Source organism: Callospermophilus lateralis, unplaced genomic scaffold (assembly GCF_048772815.1).
Source record: "Callospermophilus lateralis isolate mCalLat2 unplaced genomic scaffold, mCalLat2.hap1 Scaffold_43, whole genome shotgun sequence".
NCBI classification, from domain to species: domain Eukaryota; kingdom Metazoa; phylum Chordata; class Mammalia; order Rodentia; family Sciuridae; genus Callospermophilus; species Callospermophilus lateralis.
Genome location: NW_027514380.1, coordinates 3,531,878 through 3,553,589, shown reverse-complemented (window position 1 = coordinate 3,553,589; position 21,712 = coordinate 3,531,878). Strand labels below are relative to the sequence as shown.

At 33.1% G+C, this 21,712-nt stretch overlaps 1 protein-coding gene across 1 annotated transcript in view; it reads right to left on the bottom strand.

Moving 5' to 3' along the window:
- Positions 1 to 5,971: 5,971 nt before the first annotated feature.
- Positions 5,972 to 21,712, bottom strand: part of LOC143389055 (A-kinase anchor protein 9-like) — a 77,429-nt gene continuing 61,688 nt past the window's right edge. The window contains 6 exon segments of the mRNA XM_077108299.1: positions 5,972 to 6,115; positions 6,592 to 6,732; positions 7,974 to 8,177; positions 9,850 to 10,206; positions 10,593 to 10,685; positions 11,810 to 11,909. Of these exon segments, the coding sequence (XP_076964414.1) occupies positions 5,972 to 6,115; positions 6,592 to 6,732; positions 7,974 to 8,177; positions 9,850 to 10,206; positions 10,593 to 10,685; positions 11,810 to 11,909 (1,039 nt within the window).

Here is a 21,712-nt window from a genome sequence, read left to right as displayed (position 1 = left end):
TTTCTCCTATTGAAGATAACACAAAGATATGAGTCTGAACCAAGCCTTCATTAATTTCCTGGGCTTTGAGGAAACATGAGGCTACCAATAAAGGGACCCTTAATAAATGCCCTAGCCTTTGAGTTTAGATTAGAAAGTACTGCACACTTAAGTGATGAACAGGCAAAAAAATCCAAAAGGAACAATACTGAAACATTGAAAAGACAAGTCATTTTTGAATTATCTTAATTGCTGACTAAGTTTAAAGTGACAATCTTACTCAAGTAACCTCAACACTTTTCTATAAGAAGATAACTTCGTCTTAGTCCTCAAATTTCATCTATAATTACCACAACAATGTTGGCCAATCAAAACTGACCAGGTACTCCATAAGACAAAATTCTGTGAGAAAAAATCCCACAGAAAAGGAAACCAGCTAATGGGGTTATCCGCACATGTTTTAAAATCACTGTGCTTTATATAGTCAAAAAAGTAAAGTCAAGATTATGAATTTCAGGGCTGGGAATATAGTTTAGTTGGTAGAGTGCTGCCTTGCATGCACAAGGCTCTGGGTTCAAACCCCAGCACCACAAAAGAGGAAAAAAAAAGATTATGAATTTTGTCAAAGGATTAGAAACTATAAAACCAAGAAATAGTTGGGTGTGGTGACCTACCTACAGTCGAAGATACTCAGGAGGCAGAGGCAGAATTATGAGATTAAAGATAGCTTGGAAAGCAGTAAGACCCTAGTCCCTTATGAGAAAGAGCAAGGAGTCTGGGGAGGTAGCTCAATAGTAGAGCACATGGCTCAAGGTCCTGGGTTTGAGCTGTAGTACTGAAATAGGACTGGGGTTGTGGCTCAGTGGTGAAGCACAGGCCCCACATGTGTGGGGCACTGGGATCAGTCCTCAACACCACATAAAATAAATAAAATATTGTGTCGGGGTGGGGATGTGGCTCAAGCGGTAGCGTGCTTGCCTGGCATGCGTGCGGCCCGGGTTCAATCCTCAGCACCCCATGCAAACAAAGATGTTGTGTCTGCCAAAAACTAAAAAATAAATATTAAAATTCTCTTTCTCTCTCTCTCTTAAAAAAATCCTATAAAAAATAAAATATTGTGTCCATCTACAACTAAAATAATATTTTAAACCCTGAATTTTTTAAAATCCTAAACTCAATGAATGATTTTAGCAGTAGATTTGGGAAGTGAAATAAATCCTAGAGCTTTTAACACAGGTCAGAAGAAAATATCCAGAAGAAGTAAATCCAGAATGTAGGAGGCAGGGGAAATCAAATTCTAATATGCATTATTATAATCAGAAGAGAGAATGAGGTAAAATCAACATTTAGAAAAAGACTCGAAAATTCAAGAAGTGTTTAATGGTCCCAAGCAACATAACTGCAAGAGGAAAAGTGGGTGGGGTGGGGAAAACTACACCTAGGCACTTCCCAATACAACTGTTAAAAAAACAGAGAAAGGACTACAGAAACTAGAAGAGGGATAAGACGAAACAACAATGATAATGGACTCCTTAAAGAAAAAATTTAAAACAGATGGTAATTAATTGGATATTTTTAAATTGCTAAAACTAAGTAACAGTCAAAATTCAGTAGCCAAAAGAAAGATCTTTTAAAAATGGAAACTGGTTTTAACTCTAATCATGAAGTTCATGTCAACCTAATACAGATTATAAAGGTAGCAATATTTAGTGAATAAAATACTATTTTCTGTTTATCCTTGTACTACCTTTGATACACTAATCAAATCTATCATTAAAGGACAATGTTCAAATAGAATGAAAATAATTTCAAATAAGAAACCAACAGTGTAGAATGCAGAACTACAGAAACTTTAAATATGTGTATAAATTGAATGAATCTCTTGTGGAGTTCACAGTATATGAAGTACTAACATACAATGCCACAACAGTTATCTGATTCAGGAGCTACTTAAAGCCCATAAAAAAAAATAATAAACCTATTAATCTATGTCAGGTTTTTGTTAAATCCAGAATATATACCATGGCCTTTAAATTATGAGAACATGAATAAAATTATAATTATATAATTATAATTCCATTATAATTTATGATTACATCAAGCTTATACAGGGGATGAGGAAAATAATTAAAAATATTTAAACTATTAAAAAGATAGAAGGAAGAAAAAAAGAACAGGTCATCAAACAGAAAGCAAATTCTTCATAAACCACAGGCACATATTGACATGGACAGACTTATATTTTAGAAAGTCCACTCAAGCGGCTATAAAGAAAACTACTAAGAATTTGAAATAAGTTATATACAAATATAAAAAATGGAGAATGAAGACAGATGATCTAGGTTAGAAACAGAAAAGATGACACAGGCATGAACTAACATAGTACCTGGGGATGAGTAAAAAGAGTAAAAACCACAGATGAAGACTGAATGAATTTTGGAGGAGTTGAGAAAAATAGTGCTACAATTTAACTGCATTACAAAAAAATTAATTGCCATTTAGGTCATTCAGATTACTAGCAGGGACAGAGAAAACAAGTGTTCTTTTTAAAAAAAAGTGATAAAATGAGAAATGTTTATTTGAAACAGGCCAGGAATTTAGAACTGGCCTGAACAAAAATTTGAGATTCTAAAAAGGTCGCTTGGAGATCACAGAATTTTAGAAAAGTTAATGGAAAGGTTTCAATATTTAATGCATTAATTAGGCAACAGAAGTCAAACTACCTAAAAATAGTTAGGTCTGTAAGAAGGTCTGTCTTTGCTTTACAAGATATGATATAATTAATTAATAAATAAATATATATATATATATATATATATATATATATATATATATATATATATATATATCGAAGAGTAAAATCAGGTGCAAACAAATAAAATCTGACACAACCTATTTTTAGAGAATCCAAGTATTTTTGTGGATTAAAAACTTCAAATGAACTTTCAAAAAATAACTAGCTCCACACTAAGAAGATTAATATATAAATATATTCTACAAACAAGTACTTCTGTAATCATAACTCCTAAGGTCCTTGCCACAGTTCAATTTTGTGTGAACATCTGAGATATTCAAGTCCAAAACTTGTACCATCAATAAGTAAATATTATTCCTTTTTGAAGTTTTTATTCTACTAAAACATGTCATTCCAAATCACTCAGTATTTTTAAAGGTCCAGAGTTAGAGATACAAGTTCAAAACATTAGAATTACATAACTGATCACAATGAAAGGTAATTAAAATAAAAAGGGGGATCATAGAAAGGGTCTAGAACTTTGAGAGGTATTTCCACATCAGTGACTGTTAATACCATTTTACCACTTCCTGCCTTCATATGAATTTGACAATTGATTACGATGTCCTCACAGCCTTAGTTTATGGTTCCAACTACCTCAGGACTCTTAAGACTGATGATGGAAAGAAAAATGCAACTTATAGGAAACAAAACACAAAGGAAAAAAGACAAATCTCTACTTATTACAACTAGAAGAAATTGTAAATAATCTTAAGAAAAGATAAAATTATCTATTAGTTCACACAGTGATAACAATAACAAACAATAAAAATCTTACTTTTGTAGTGCCATCTCATTTTTCTGGTAGAGTTCATTTAAAATCTCCACTTTCTGCCTTAGAGTTTTGCATTCCTCTTCCAGTCCAACTTTAGAAGACTGTAGTGAATTGCAGTCACCTTCTAATTTCTTTATTTGGTCTGTAAAGGATAAAACAGCTTATCTCTATATGTGTACAAGGACTTAAGAACTTGTTTGAGGGAGTAGTGCCAAGAAAAGTAAGAAGCATGAAAGCAAGAAGCCATTCTTTATCTTTCCAATAAAATTTTAAGTCTTTCCAACATGGCAATTTCTTCTCAAGAAGAACCCACCTTCTAGATTACATTTTGTGGACATCGAGGCTCTTAGCATAAGTTGTAAAAGTTTTAGATCCTCTTCAACTACTGATATTGTAGTTTGTGTCTAAAAATTGCAGAAAAGAGAGGTATTCTTAAAAGTGAGGCACAGGAAGAATTCACAGGCACTATGGGACTCTTACAAAGAACTATACCCGAGAGACATCCATCATCTGCTTAATTTGATCTTTGATCTTCTCGTTCCGATCACCTAAAAAACAAAAGACTTTAGCTTTTTCTTTCCTTACTTTTAACTCTATACTCTCCTAACTTCCCCAAACTAAATAATGATTGTGTTCAAACACCAGAAGAAAAAAAATCAATTAAATAACTAAACTGATTAGACTAATGACTTTTAAGAGAATTGCAAGCTTAGATTTAAAAAAAAAAAAGAGAGAGAGGTGAATTTCAGGCTGGGGTTGTGGCTCAGTGGTAGAGTGCTCACCTAGCATGTGTGAGGCACTGAGTCTGATCCTCAGCATAAAAATAAATAAAAGTACTGTGTCTGTCTTAAAAACAAAACAAAACAAAAGGTGAATTTCTAGTTTGCACAACTAAAATGTTATCTATGCTATTCTTGTAAGATAAAAGCTTTTCTTCTCTCTCAGATCTATTTTCACCTGGGCAAGTAAGTGTCTTATTTAGAAAGATTCAATCCTCTATTTTCTCCCTGAATCTACTACCAGGTGTGGTTTGAAATACTTGCTATGTAAGCAATATCCAACTTGGGAGAAAACATCTGGAAATATTTTCCTCATCAGTAAACACTGTTACACTCCCTCTCTCTAGCTTTCTGATAGTCTCTAGCCTCTGTTCTCACAGCCTTAGTTTACGGTTCCAACTACCTCCAGACTCTTAAGACTGACTGTGGACCTTAAAACCACAGACCCATAGAGATGATGAGTATCAAAATCAACTATCATCTGCATAAGTTAAGAAATAAATTTCTCTTACTGTACAATGTTCAATACTCTAAGTATTGTACAGGATGTGACTATTGTAGCTGCAGTGTACTTACTAGTTTTCAATGGGATAGAAGAAGTCAGTGTTCTTCACATGCCTATTGCTACATTATACCCCAGCAACCCACCTCTGCCAATGCAACAGACATATCTATAGATCCAGTGATATGTGTCTACAACCCTGAAGCTTAAGAAGAAAATCAGCCAGCTGAAAAGTGGCATCTGTATAAATACTTAATTAAAGACAGGAAAGCAAAAAAAGGATTCAACCTCCCTGAGACTGATCTTACCTGCTACCTCTCCGTTGGTTAATTCATCTGACTCATCTTCTCTATTTTGATCCTCAGATTCAGATTCACATTGTAACCAATTCAACTGTGTGATATAATTAGTTAAAGCCTAGAAAAGAAGCAAAAGGTTGGAAGACTCTCGATTGTAATTCAGAAGATTTCAGGAGAATTCATGAGATGAAACATGTATTTGGAGTATAAACTTACATTAATAGTATCATCTTTGTGATTAAGAGCTACAAGTAAATCTTTCTGGGACTTCTCAAATGATTTGATTTGTTTCCTGAGCTCAGCGTGTGATGCACTCCAGTTTTTGACTTCCTGCTGCAACTGAAAAGTCAAAACATATGAATTCCTATGGGTTATGGAGGAATTTCTGCACTGGATACATCAGGACTACAAGACTTAGACAAAGAAATAGAGAACCATACTCCTCGGTGGCCTGCCTCAATCAAGGGGGTTGAGACCTTGGTTAAGGAAGAGGGCAGAGTGGCCCCAACTCTCACAGCTGCAGTAAGAATATCAGAGCTCTCAGGAAGTTGACCCTGTTTATTGCATTCCCCAGAAAATTGCTGCCAATTCAAATAATTTACCTCCAGCAGGAATGGCTGGGCACATATGACTGTCTCCTAAATTTAGACTCCTTATCATGTAATCTTCCCTTGGCTGGTGAATCAGTAACTACTCAAAAGAGGATCAAAAATACTTAATTTTCTGGTTTAAAAAGTTTCTTTGAGGCAATGCAAGTTAATAACTGATTGACATTTTAAGAAAATACACATATACAAGATAAAAATCAGGATGAATAAAGTTTATTACATTTGAACAACCATTTTAATTGACTTTGCACTGAAAAAATACACATTTTGTATAGCTCTCACTGGACAGACTATCAGGAGGTATATCTTCAGGTTTTCTGTCCATTTCCTTTTCTTTCAATATCTGTTCCTCAATTTCCCTTTGGTTTTCATTTTCATTCTGTTTAAGTTTGTGCAACGGCAGAGAGGACAAGACAGAAAGAAAACCTGTCATCTTAAAAACAGCATATCATTCTTCTGTACTGGTATGATGTGAACCAGAAAGTGCTTGAAATAATATTTAACTACAATTTATCAAGAGATCAGCAGTATCAAGAAAAGGATAAAACATTCAAGTGTAGAGATGAAAAATGTTTTAATGGCTTCAAACTAATATACTCTACATAGTGTGGCAATAAGCGTTGTCAATAAAGGTTGCTCCTTGGTAGAACAACAGTTTCTCCTACAGCAATGCCAGATTCAAATTATCTTAAACAGAAAGCAAGGCATTTTGACTCCACCTACCTTACATCTAAGTGATCACCAATATGTTAAGCTCAGTAACTATAAAAATACGTCACCTACCAACAATAAAGACAAACAAATCCTACTGCATTGTTGATCTACTGTTCCTAAATGCACCAAAGTCAATACTACCTGTGTTTGCGTACTGCTGCTGTGCAGCTCACAACACAGCTTCTCTCTTTCAGCAAAAGACAGCTGCTTTAGTGCTTCCAACTCTTCTAAAAGCACCCTTTCTCTTTCTGAAACCAGGTTTTTGTTATTTAATGAGGATCTCTAAATAAGAAAAGAGGTCATGCAAGAATATTGATTGCGATAGAGGTAAAAAGCAGAAACATCAAGCAGATTTCTTTTAACCCCTTGGGACCAAGAGACCTTGGTTCTACCTTATGATTCATATTTCATTATTAGGGATTAAAAGGCACATATGAAGTTCAATGCAAAATTCGCAACTTTAGAAAAAAAGTTATTTAAACTTAAATATTCAGGAATTTGTATAGTTCGAGTAATATTTTCTCTGTCAATTTTTGCATTGAAATTTTAGAAGAACAAATTCACAAAATGCAATGAAGAAAAGCAAAACTGATTTTTCTTTTTTTTTTAAAGGAGAGAGAGAGAGAGAGAGAGAAAGAGAGAGAATTTTTTTTTTAATATTTATCTTTTAGTTCTCGGCGGACACAACATCTTTGTATGTGGTGCTGAGGATCGAACCCGGGCTGCACGCATGCCAGGTGAGCGCGCTACCGCCTGAGCCACACCCCCAGCCCCGCAAAACTGATTTTTCAAATGATATATTTTATTCTCAAATATCAATTTCCCTATTATTTTATATTTAAAAAATACACGTTTTAGTTTTCAAAATTAAATTCAATAAATTTGTTTTCATAAGAACTTTCATGTAAATATTTCTTGCTTTTCTGCAATAATGTTGTGAGTATATTTTATATAGCAGTTGATAAGAATATACCTCCCAAATACCATGAGATATTTAAATTTAGAAAAGAATGTTATATAAATTTGAATTTCTCTAATCAACAAGAGATGTGTCCTTGGAGAGAGTTCTAGAAACAGATTACTTCAGAAGATTTCCATTCATGATTAAAAAGATGGATTAAAGATAGATAAAGATAAGCCTTGGAGATGGTAATTGGTAGACTCACAGAACTACAAATGAACATTGAAAAAGTGAATGTCAGCAACTGTATACTCAAGTACCTCAGTATAATATTTCTAAAACTCTCAAAGTGCTTTAGCTATGTATGGTCAATAGAATTTTTAAATTTATATTGTAGTCACATTTCCAGTGTCTGAAAGGCAGTTAAATAAAATGATAATGCACATTATATCAGTTGAGTTAGGTGTGCCTAACAAGGTCTAAAGTTGATCCCAGGAACTTCCTGATGTTAAGTATTTGTAATTTATTTGTATCTAGGAAAAATAATTTTGACTTAAAAAAAAGCCACATAAAAAATACCATTATTTCAATTGAGGAGAAAAGAGACTCTAAAATTCCATACCTGGGGTAACTGTCTATTAAGTCTCTTAATCTCTTCTTGTAGCTGCTCCATGTGTCTCATGTGTGCCTGCCTCAACAGTTCTGTGGCCTGTTGATGTTCTTCATACTGTCGTACAAGGTCTTGCCTCATATCTTCCAACTGTTCTTCGTTTGACATCATTTGTCTAGAAGCATCCATGCTTGATGTCAACATCTTACCATGAATCTTTGATAGGAAAAAAAAACAAGCAAAAAACTCAATCATAACATATTTTGTGGTAATTAGTCAGCACTGATACTTTAACTGAATATGAAAACAATTCTATTAACAACATAAAGCATCTGAGTTTTAGTTTTATTATTAAACAAAAGCATAAATCACTTTTTTTTAAAAAATTATTTTTTAGTTGTAGATGAACATAATACCTTTTTTCATTTATTTTATGTGGTGCTGAGGATCGAACCTAGTGCCTCACCCATGCAAGGCAAGTGCTCTACCACTGAGCCACAACCCCAGCCCATAAATCACTTTTTTTAAAAAAGTATTTTTCTTATTTATAATTCCAAAACAACATGAAGTTAATTTATTACCACCATATATGTTATTTTCCAAAAGGAAACAGCTACTTACAAGATAGTTTAGCTAAAATCTAATTCTAACAGAGAAAAACAAAATACTTTATCCACCCCCTCCAACCCCCACCCCATCCACTTTTTTTTCCGCCCATACTAGAGATTGATCCCAGGGCCTCACACATGCTGGGCAAGTGCTCTACCACCAAGCTACATCTCTAGCCCCTTCTCTTAATGAAGTTATAACTCCTTTATATCTCTTGATATTTTATAATGGGGAAATAATATAAACAACAACAACAACACACACACACACACACACACACGCAAAGTTTATAGGGCCAGGGTTGTGCCTCAGTAGTAGAGCGCTTGCCTAGCATGCATGAGGCACTGGGTTCAATCCTGGGAACCACATAAAAATAAACAAATAAAATAAAGGTATTATGTCCATATACAACTAGAAAAATATTTTTAAAAATTAAGTTCACAAAATATAAGGAATTTTGCCTATTTAATTTTTATTCATTGGTCATCACAGTATTATAGAAAACTGCTTATTCAAAGAAAAATTATAATAAATTTTATTTGGAAATAAATGCTTTACATTTATGAGTTTCTCACACTCATGACAAGTCAATAGGTTCTATGAATACTTCAATCCCTTATGATACTAATTAAAATCATTCTGCCTTGAACAGCTACAGCTAAATTAGTTTTCATAAACATTTCACAAGTTTTGCATTGCATAAAAAGCTGACAGTTTTATTTGAATACTCCTCTGAACAAGATATATCTATCATGAACACATAAAATAAATTTGAAATTCAGATAATTTTAAAAGAAGTAGAATTTATTGTTTTCTAATAAAGGCTGCAATTCGTTGGGGTAACAGATCCTCAACTAACAAGAAAAAAGAATTAGTATATAGATAATAAGATACTTTGAATTGTCTTCTTGAATTCGTAGCAATTTCCTTTTATGTTCTTACATTTCATTGAGCAAATCATTTGGCCACAGGTATTACCTAGTTATAATATAATTAATCTTCAATTAGTTTAAATAAAATTAACACAGGTATAATTTACAATGAGAACTTAACATGTACTATGTCCATAAGACAACCAAGAATACTATGACCTGATTTATTTTATACTTCACACCAATATTGTTTCACTTAATCAAATACCTTATAATTAATAAAATACATTAAAGTCAAGACTGGACTTCATACTTTCATTCTCTATTAATCAGCATTATTGCTACTGTTTTAAACTGAAGATATTATTATAAGTTTTTCTTTTTTATATTCAAAGAAGCATACTTACAGATTCGCTAACAATAAATGTTTTGTCTTTGGAGAACATTTCTTCTGAAATAGTTAGTTGGTGGACCTCTGATTCTATTATATCATCAAGATGATCACTGTTTGGTAATAGAACTTCTCCATCTTCTCCTAACTCTTTACTAAGTGGCTTAAATTCTTCTTTAAATTTCATGTCCAATGCATCAGAGGTCTGAAGATTAATTTGATCCTGAGATAATTTCATTTCATTAAAATAATGTTTTTCATTTTGCTGACAGAAAGTAAGTGCTTGTTTTGATGACATAGTATTTTCTTTTCCCTTTGATAGCCTAGATAGTTCAGTTTGTTGAGCAAATGCAACGCTCATTGACACAATGACCTAAAGAAATCAATCAAACAAACAAAAAAGGATTAGATTTATAAATACCAGCTGGATTTAAAAAGTGGGTCATTACTCAAAATTATATGAATTAGAAAAAAGCCTGGCCTGATAGTTTTAAAAACAAAAATAAATCCTCTGATAAAGTGATACAGAGATAGGCTATTTTTCAATAAATTTAACATCAAAGTGTTTTACTGCCTGCCTTTTAAAATAAAACAAGCAAAACTTTTCTAACTATAACATCATGTTTGATGGACTATATATGAAACTTACAAATAAAAACAAAGTACATACCATCAATAAAATCCATGCTTTTTTTGACAGTTCAAAGATCAAGAAAATCTATAAACCAAGAAAACCTTGCAGATAAACTATAAACTTACCTTAGCTATTTCTTCTTCTAATCTTTCTTGGTATTGTTTTTCCAAAAATTTAACCATATTTGTTTCTTGTTTCATTCCACATTCCTTAGAAAACTAAATTGAAGGGTGAAATATGACAATTTACACTGATTTTATACCATTAATTTTAAGGACGTAGTCAATATTCCAAAAATATCACTATTTTTGGACACTTTCAAGTAAAAATAAATTTCAGTTATCTTTTAACTAAAAACATTTAATCTAATAATCCTACAAAATAATTACACTTACTATAAACTTAAAGATGCAAAGAGAGAAATATATTTACATATCTGTAATTATTAGCATAAATTCTAGGGTGGGTTAAGGATACTTAAATATAATTAATAAGACATAGGTAAAATGTTAACAAGTGGCTATGTTTGATAATGAAATCATGAGCAAATTTTCTTCTTGGTATTTATTAAAAGAACACCATTTTCCACATACAAATTATTTTTATCAATTAAAAAAATACATCTTCTTTTAGAAATGTTGATATACTGTCAACATGATAGTATTTGTTTATTTACCAATCATTTGAATTTCATCCAACAGACATTTAATAAGGGATGAGTGTGGCTCATATCTCTTCTTAATATCCAGAATGAGAATGGGCAATAGTCAGTGATTTTAATTTTTACTAGAATTTAGAATTATTTAGTGAAGATGAAGATGCAGTTGGGGGTTGAAAAAAGTTTTGAATAATACAATGTCGAGGACAGGCAGAGAGTGGTTCAGTGGCAAGCATGGTAAAAAAAAGCTTTTTTCTATCATTATTTCTGTTGGAAGATGGCCTGATCCATTATTCCAGCCCTAGCACCTTGGATTTTAGGGAATCCTATACACCATTCTGAAGATACCCTCCGCTTCCATAATGGGAAGAAAAGACTATGTTGGCCATGGTACTGAAGCTGATTTGTTACACAGTTCAAAAAGAAATGTTACAAAGAAAAAAATTAAACTGTAATAGGGGAGGAAAATTCTCAAATTTAACTTTCCCTGTGTTTTTCCTACGCTATGAAAAATATTTCTATAGACATTCTGGATCTTTTATATAAGGTATTATCCTCATGATTTATGCTTAATCTTAGCCAAATATTTACTACATAATTACAAAACTGAAGACATAAAATTGATAGTAAGAAAAAGTATCAGTGTACATAACTGTTTAAAAATGAAGATTAAAAATAACATACCTCTATTGCATGATCAATATTCTTTTTTAGACAACTTCCAGGATGTACTACTGATTTCTGTACATCAGATTCTTTAATTACCACTGAATCAACAGAGAAGCTAATATAAATAAAAAAGTATAAAAAAAATTAGTGTTGTGTGTTTTATCCAAAGTTTCTACCATGCATAACGTGTACTGAGGCAGTGGGAAGACAAAAATGATAGTTCCCCCAGGGTTACAAGTATTGTAACTTAAAACATTTTTGACTAAGTTTTCCAATTAAAAGTAACAATGAATATTATGTCATTTAATGAATTTCAGTATAAATGTATGATAAAAAATTTATTATGTAAAAAAACATTTTTAATAATTCTTTTAAAAATAACATCTTAGATATGCTTATATAGCAACAGTGTACATAATATAACATACTATATACACTGATACTACACACTACTTATATACCTAAGATATATGATACATATTATTCATATTACATGGATATCTAAATTACACAGACACAAAACATATAATAATATAGAATAGATTATATTGGATTAAATATATTAAAAGAGCCAGGTAAGTGGTGTGTGCTTGCAACTCCAGAAATTTGGGAGGTTGAGGCAGGAGGATCAAAAATTCAGGATGAGCCTTAGCAATTTAGTGAGACTCTCTTTCAAAAAAAAAGGGGGGGTTGGAAATGCAGGAAGATGGCTGAATAAAGTATTTGCTTCCCTGACAGATCTGTGGAGTGAACCAAGAAAAGCAAAAAGGTCACTTTTTTCAACAAGATGGGTGAATGGTCCAGAACTAGGAAGGACTTAACTGGAATTTAATACTGGATACTCAAAACAGATCATGGACTCAAGAGATCTTGTATAATAAAATAAGGGGGAAAGATCCCCAGCTCCAGAGCTGTAAAATAGCTGGAAGTACAAACCAGAATAATCCCTATGTGAATGTAGTAAAGCAATAAAGGAATCCCCATTCCTAGGAAAACAGAGGTGTTTTGCGGTATGGAGAGCTTAAGAGCTCGGAGATACTGCTCAAAAAACAACAACAAAAAAAAATCAGTAAGCTGTGCTGCACAGCATCTGTGTACAGGAGGGAAGCCACCAGCTTTTTGGCGGCATGCATGGAGGACAGCAGAAAGAACCCTTGTGAAGCAGTGGCTGGGGTCCTGCAGCTAGGTGAGTCAATTATTGGCAGATCAAAGTCTGGCCCCAAAAATGTGCAAGGCAAACCCATGCTGTGTGATAGAGAGTGTTCCAAAGTGACTGGAGAAAATCAAGCATGGAGGGACATTTACACAGGAGAATACTGATCAAGGAAACCCACCTGGCTTTTCCCTCCCCATCCAATCAGCTGCTTGCAGTACTGGCTGGAAGAGAAGTGCCTGACTGTGAATTTGAAAGGACAGGCAAAGGAAGAGATCAAGTTTGGAGACCAAATGACGACCAGGGTTCATGGGGTCTGCAGGCAAAGCAGTGGGCTAAGAACAGATTCCTACATCACATGTGTAGAACCTAAAGGAGATTCCCGAGGTACGGTCTTCCAATGTGGACAGACAATTGCTGAGCCTTGGAGGTGTGATGACTTAAAATCTTCAGACCAATAGGCACGCAGTGAAGAGATTGGAACGTACCTAAGCCTACACCTTGGCTCTAGTAGTTCCGCTTCCAGGACTAACACTCTCACCCTAGCAACCCTAACTACCCTGAGGGTAGAGCTAGCATCAAATTCCAGACAACAGACCTAACTGCGCAGAAGAGAAGCTGAGAAACTTGAACAGCAAATGGAAAAAAGTGTTCAATTTTTCATCCAGATTCCTTTTTTTTCTTCTCTCACATGTCTACCATTTTTGAAACCAAGTATTTTTCATGGATCATTTTATTGAGGACTGGGATATCTGAATAGTACATTACAGTTTATTATTTTCTTTTAAAAAATTATATATATATTCCCATCTCATTTATCTGTTTCCTTGTATTCTCTTTCTCACTTTTCTCTTGCTAACACCCAACCTCTATTTAAAGTCCTCCCTTCATTCTTCCTATAATTTTTTAACTTCTATCTTTTCTGATCCTTCCTCATAAACATCACACCCTACATGACTTTTGTTCTCTCTTTGTCCACCAATGGAAACTGTAAACTTTTTTGCAAACTTAATGTTTGTATTGTAGACAATAATTGAACACATCATTTCAGTTTAATGGAATAAAACTGTGGATGCCTTAATAGGAGCTATTTGGTTTAAGGCTGTATATTGTTTGTATTGGGTGCAGTTATTATTTGTCTCTTCCTTAAAGGCGAGGTACTAGAAATCTTCAGGGACACTATTAAAATACAGGGTAGACACTGTACTGCTTGAAATCCACACTGCTAGAAGGACAGACATAAGAACAACATGAGAAAACAATGGAACAAAGTGGCCCAAACAAACCAAGATGATCCAATAATTAAACCCATAGACAACACAGTAAAAGAAATGTAGAAAAGGAATTTAGAATGTACATATTAGACTGACCTGGTACATAAAGAATGATATAGGGAATAAAATCAGAGATAAATTTGAGGAGGTAAAAGATCATTGCAGAGGCAGAGATTCTCAGAAAATGACAACAATAACAACAACAACCCCAGAAATCCTCAAAATGAAACAATCAATAAACCAATTAAAAATTCAATGGAAATTATTATCAATAGACTAGACCATTTGGAAGATAGAACCTCAGGCAATAAAGACAAAATATATAATTTTGAAAATAAAGTTGACTACACAGGGAAGATGGTAAGAAACCATGAACAGAACTTCCAAGAATGATGAAATAACAAGAAAAGACCAAATTAAGATTTATCGGGATAGGTGAAGGCATAGAGATACAAACCAAAGGAATGCCCAGTTTTTCAATGAAATAATATGAAAAAATTTCCAAAATCTGAAGAATGAAATGGAAAATCAAATACAAGAGGACCTCAAATGTACAAGATCACAACAGATCCACATCAAGACACATCATTTAAAAAAGGTCAAATATAGAAAATAAGGATTGAATTTTAAAGGTTATGAGAGAAAAAATATCAGATTATATATAGAGGGAAACTAATTAGGATCTCAGGTGATTTTTCAACCCAGACCCTCAAAGCCAGGAGGTCCTGGAATAATATATACCTAGTTCTGAAGAAGATGGATGCCAACCAAGAATTTTATATCTAACAAAATAAAACTTCAGATTTAAAGATGAAATAAAAACCTTCCATAATAAAAAAAAAAGTTAAAAGAATTCATAACTAGAAAATCTGTGCTATAAAACATTATCAACAAAATATTCCATGAAGATGGAAAAAAAGTCAAAAATCAACAAAGGGAGGAGCCATACAAAAGGAATAATCAATCAAAGGAGAAATTAATTCAAATTAAAAAGTAGAAATAATCTAAAATGACTGGGAACACAAATCATATCTCAAAAATAATGTTAATGGTCTAAACTAATAAACCCAAAAGACATAGATTGGCAGATTGGATTAAAAAAACAAAACCCCAAAATCTGTTGTCTCCAAGAGACTCACCTCATAAGCAAAGACATCCACACAGTGAAAATGAAAGGACGGGAAAAAACATATCACTCACATGGACTGAGTAAACAAACAGGGGTTTCTATCCCCATGTCAGATAAAGTGTACTTCAAGCCAAAAGTTAATCAGAAGGGACAAAGAAGACATTTCATACTGCTTAAGGGAATTATACATCAACAAGACATAATACGTTAAATATTTATGCCCCAAACAATGGAGCATCTACATATATCAAACAAACCCTTCCTCAATTTCAAGAATTAAATAGACCATAATACAATAATACTGAGTGACTTTAACAAACCTATCTCACTACTGGATAGATCGTCAAACAAAAACTAAACAAAAAAACTATAGAACTTAATAATATAGTCAATAATTTATACTTAACAGACATATAAAGAGTATTATATCCATCAACGAATACATGTTCTTCTCAGCAGCATACAGACTCTTCTCTAAAATATGCCACAAAGCAACAATTATGAAATAAAAAAGAGATTATACCCTGCATTCTATCAGATCATAATGGAATGAAATTAGAAATAATTGATACAATAAAAAATAAAAACTCCAACACCTAGAGACTAACCAATGGATATAAGAAGAAATCAGGGAAGAAATTTTTAAAATACTTACCAGAGATAAATGAGAACTAATACAACTTGTCAAAATCTCTGGGACACTATTAAGCTAAATTCATTAAAAGAACGGAAAGTCAATGAGTAAATGACCTAACATAAGATCTCAAAGCCCTAGAAAAAGAAAAACAAATCAACACCAAAAGCAGTAGAAGACAGGAAATAATTAAAATCAGAGCTGAAATAAATGAAATTGAAATAATTGGAACAATTAAAATATTAACAAAACAAAAATTTGTGTCTTTGAAAAAATAAATAAAATTGATAAACTCAATTGTGCTAATGAAGACAGAAAACTCAAATCACTAAAATTCATAATGACAAAAAATATTACAACAGATACTGTTGAAATACAGTAGAGAATCAGAAGCTATTTTGAAAATTTATACTGCAATAAAAATGAAAAATTTAAAGACATCAACAAATTTCTAGAGACAAATGAGCTACCCAAATGGAATTAGGAGGACATACACAATTTAAACAGATCAATTTCAAGCAATAAAATAGAAGAAGTCATCAAAAGCCAACCATTTAAGTAACGCCCAGGACGAAAAAGATTCTTACCCAGTATTACAAGACCTTTGATGAATTAATACCAATAAGCCTCAAACTATTTCATGAAACAGAAAAGGAGGGAACTCTTCCAAACTCATTCTATGAAGCTAGTATCACCTGATATCAAAATCAGACAAAGACACATCAAGGAAAGATAACTTCAGACCAATATCCCTAATGAACATAGATGCAAAACTTCTGTATACAATTCTGGCAACTTACATATAAAAACATTAAAAATATAGTTGTTATGGTTTGGTTGTGAAGTATCCCCCAAAAGTTCACATAAGACAATGCAAGAAGATTCAGAAGAGAAATGACTAACCTAATCAGTGAATTAATCCCCGATAGGAATTAAATGAAGTGGCAGGGTATGGCTGGAGGAGATGGGAATTGGGGGGATGGCTATGGAGTATACATTTTTTATATGGAGAGTGGAGTCTCTATATGGGGTATATATTGTGTATCTGGAGAGTGAAGTCTCTGACTCTGTTTCCTGATCACTATGTGAACTCCTTCCCTGTGGCACACTCTTCTTCCAGATGTTCTGCCTTACCTCAAAGCCCAAGGGATGGAGCTGGCCTTCTATGGACTAAGACGTCTAAACACGATGAGCCCTCAAATAACACCATGAGTCCTTTTCCTCTCTTAAAATTGTTCTGGTCAGATCTTTTAGTAACAGAAATAAAAAAGCTGACTAAAACAATAGTGCATCATATTCAAGTGGGATTCAAGGTTGGTTCAACATACAGAAATAAATAAATGTAATTCATCACATCAATAGACTTCAAGAAGAATCATATAATCATTTCAATTGGAGCACAAAAAGCATTTGACAAAATAAAGCACCCTTTAATGTTTAAAACACTAGAAAAACTAGGGATAGTAGAAACAAATCTCAACACTGTAAAAGCTATACATGCTAAACCCAAGACCAAAATCATTCTAAATGGAGAAAAACTGAAGGCATTCCATCTACGAACTGCAGAAAGACAAGAATACCTTTTTTTTTTTTTTACCACTTTTATTCGATATAATCCTGGAAAGTAGCCAGGGCAAGTAGACAGAAGAAAGAAATAAAAGGGATACAAATAGAAAAAGAACTCAAATTATTACTATTTGCTGACAATATGATTCTATATTTAGAAGACCTAAAAAATCAACCAGAAAACTTCTAGAATTAATGAATGAAATTGAGCAAAGTAGCAGGATATAAAATTAACAACCATACATCAAATGCATTCCTATATATCAGTGATAAAGCCACTGAAAAAGAAATTAGGAAAACTACCCCATTCACAATAGCGTCAAAAAATAAAATAGAATATTTGGAATCAATCTAACAAAAGAGGTGAAAGACCTCTACAGTGAAAACTACAGAACATTAAAGAAAAAAATTGAAGACCTTAGAAGATGGAAATATCTCCCATGTTCTTGGATAGGCAGAATTAACATTGTCAAAATGGCCATACTACCAAAAGCATTCTATAGATTTAATGCAATTCCTATTAAAATTCCAATGACATTCTTTGTAGAACTAGAAAAAGCAATCATGAAATTCATTTGGAAAAAAAGAGACCCAGAATAGCCAACGCAATCCTTAGGAAGAAAAGTGAAGCAAGAGGCATCATAATACCAGAACTTAAATTATACTACAGAGCCATAACAGCAACAACAAAAAACAATGGGATGACACTGGCACCAAAACAGACACATAGGCCAATGATACAGAATAGAAGACATAGAGACAAACCCATATAAATACAGTTATCTCATACTAGACAAAGGTGACAAAAATACTCATGGAGAAAAGATAGCCTATTCAACAAATGGTGCTGGGAAAACTGAAAATCCACATGAAGCAAAATGAAATTAAACCTCTATCTCTAATCTTGCACAAAATTCAATTCAAAGTGGATCAAGGATTTAGGCACTAGAACAGAGATCATGCATTTAACAGAAGAAAAAGTAGGTCCTAACTCTACCATCTCAGCTTAGGAACTGACCTCCTTAACAAGATTTCTAGAGCACAAGAACTATAAGCAAGAATCAATAAAAAGATTCAAACTAAAATGGTTCTTCACATCAAACAATCAATAACATGAAGAGAGTGCCTACAGAACGGGAGAAAACCTTTACCACACATACACCTCAGAGCATTAATCCCCAGGATATATAAAAAAAAACTCAAGAAACTTAACACCAGGTGCTGGGGTTGTGGCTCAGTGGTAGAGTGCTTGCCTGGCATGTGTGAGGGACCTAGGGTTTGATTCTCAGCACCACATATAAATAAATTTTAAAAATAAAGATTCATCAACAAGTAAAAAAAAATAAATAAAAAACAATAAAAACACCAGAAAAACAAACCAATCGATAAATGGGCTAAGGAACTGAACAGACACTTCATAAGACACACAATCGATCAACAAATATGTGAAAATACATTCAACATCTCTAGCAATTAGAGAAATGCAAATCAAAACTACAATGAGATTCTATCTCACTCCAGTTATAATGGCAACTATCAAGAATATGAGCAACAGGCCTAGGGACATAGCTCAGTTGGTAGACTGCTTGCCTCACATGCCCAAGGCCCTAGTTCAATACTCAGCACCACAAAAAAAGAAAAAGAAAAAATATGCAACAATAAATGTTGGCAAGCATGTGGGGGTAAAGGTACACTCATACATTGCTGGTGGGACTGCAAATTGATGCAACTACTATAGAAAGCAGCATGGAGATTCCTAAGAAAACGTGGAATGGAACCACCATTTGACCCAGTTATCCCACTCCAAGGTTTATACTCAAAGGGCTTTAAATCAGCATAATACAGTGATGCAGCCACATCATGTTTATAGCAGCTAAATTCACAATAGCTAAACTACAGAACCAACCCAGGTGTCCTTCAACAGATGAATGGATAAAGAAAGTGTGATATATATCTTCCCAATGGAGTATTACTCAGCCTTAAATAAGAATGAAATTATGGCATTTGGTGGCAAATGGATGGACCTGGAGAATATCATGCTAAGCTAAATAAGCCAATCCCAAAGAACCAAAGACTGAATATTTTGTCTGATATGCAGATACTAATTCACAATGGGGTGGGGGGGGTAGGGAAGAATAAACATTTTTTGGATTAGACAAAGGGCAATGAGGGGAGGGGAGGGTTATGAGGGAAGAAAGGATAGTAGAATGAATCAGATATTATTACCCTAGGTACATACATGATTACATCACATATTCTACATCATGCACAACCAAAGAATGAGAAGTTATAATTCATTTATGTATGATATGTCAAAATGCATTCTACTGTCTTAGATAACTAGTTAGAAGAAAAAAAATTGTTAGAACTAAAAAAAAATAATTAGTTATTGAAACTACATATATAGAAATAATAGCTCATTAAATTTGATTTGTCTAACATTACCCAACTGGTATGTGGTAGATCTGAACATGAGTTATTTTAAATAAAAACAGTAGTTCTGAAAAAAAAATAAGAGGAGTGAGGATGTGGCTTGGTGGTAAAGAGCCCCTGAATTCAATCCTGATACAAATATATATATGTGTGTGTGTGTGTGTGTGTGTGTGTGTGTGTGTGTGTGCGCGCGCATGTATGTATGTATATAAAGATATATCTAAGATATATTATTGATTTAAAAAAGCTTGTAAATTCTCACTTGCATTAAAAACCTGTTTTAACATATATGTCTATATAAATAGGAAAATGTCTGAAAGAATACATATCAAAAGTAACAATGATTGCTTATATTGGAAATGAAGTGTGGCAACAGTAAAGAGAAGGTTCTTAACTTACAGTTAGTTTAATTTTAACTTACAATCAGTTTAATTTTAATTTTATCTACCCACATATCTTTTGGTATGTATGTCTAAATTCTGTATTGTTATATAAGCATTCACTACTTTGTAACAATGTTTTCTTAAAATGTCTAATCTTATAACAATAAGGTAAGATTAGTATTTAGAAATCATGTGGATTTAGAATATATCAGTGATTGAAATAGACAAAGATAAGCTTAAATTCCTAGGCTGGGGTTGTGGCTCAGTGGTAAAGTACTTGCCTAGTGTGTATGAGGCACTGGGTTCAATTCTTAGCACTGCATGTAAATAAATAAATAAATAAAATAACAACTAATAAAAATGTTTTTTTAAAAGGCTTAAATTCCTTAATTGAAGACAAACAAAATTAAACAATACTTCCTCTAAATTTATATACATTTGGATACATAAATTACATACCTACATTATTTACATACACATATACATGCACATACACAATGATTATAATGTACACATACATATAAAACAAATAATTTTAAGAAAAAATGAAGTAGAAAAGTAAGACACAGACTCTTTGGGGACGATTTTAATTTATTTAAGAACATGACATCTAAGTAAAGATCCAAAAGAGATGAGGGTGTGGGCATACAAATACCTGGAGAATAATCATTCTAGGTAGAAGAAAAAGCCAATGAATCCCTAAAGCAGAAGCATACTGATATGTGATATATTTGAGGATCACAGTGGGGATGTATGAGGTTTTATTTTTTTATTTTTTAATCTTTTAAAAATGTTTTTAGTTGTCAATGGACCTTTACTTTATTTATTTATATGTGGTGCTGAGAATCAAACCCAGGACCTCACACAAGCCAGGCAAGCACTTTACCACTGAGCTCCAACCCCAAACCCATGGGATTATATGGTTTGAGAACAGTAAGTGATAAGAAAGTCAGTAGGAAATGAAAGTCAAAGATGTCATGGTCCTCAGGACTAGTGAGACTGTAAAGAGCAGAAGAGGATTAGAGTAACATGATGTAACTGAAATTATAAAAGCAAAGGTTCTGGCACTTGTGTTGACTATATAGAGAACAGACTGTAAACAGAAGTTAAGTAATCCAGGTGAAACACACAACAATGGCAGGGACCAGTGGAGCAGTAAGGAGTGGCACAATTTTGATGTACTTTGAAGGTTAAAAAAAACCCAAGATTTTTTCATAGAATGGCAGAGAGTTATGACAGAAAGGAGTCAGGATGGATGAAGATGGCTACAGAAGGAGAAAATTTTAGAAGATCCTGATCCAAGAAAACATACACAGTGGTAATTGAAGATCATTTATTCTCTCCTC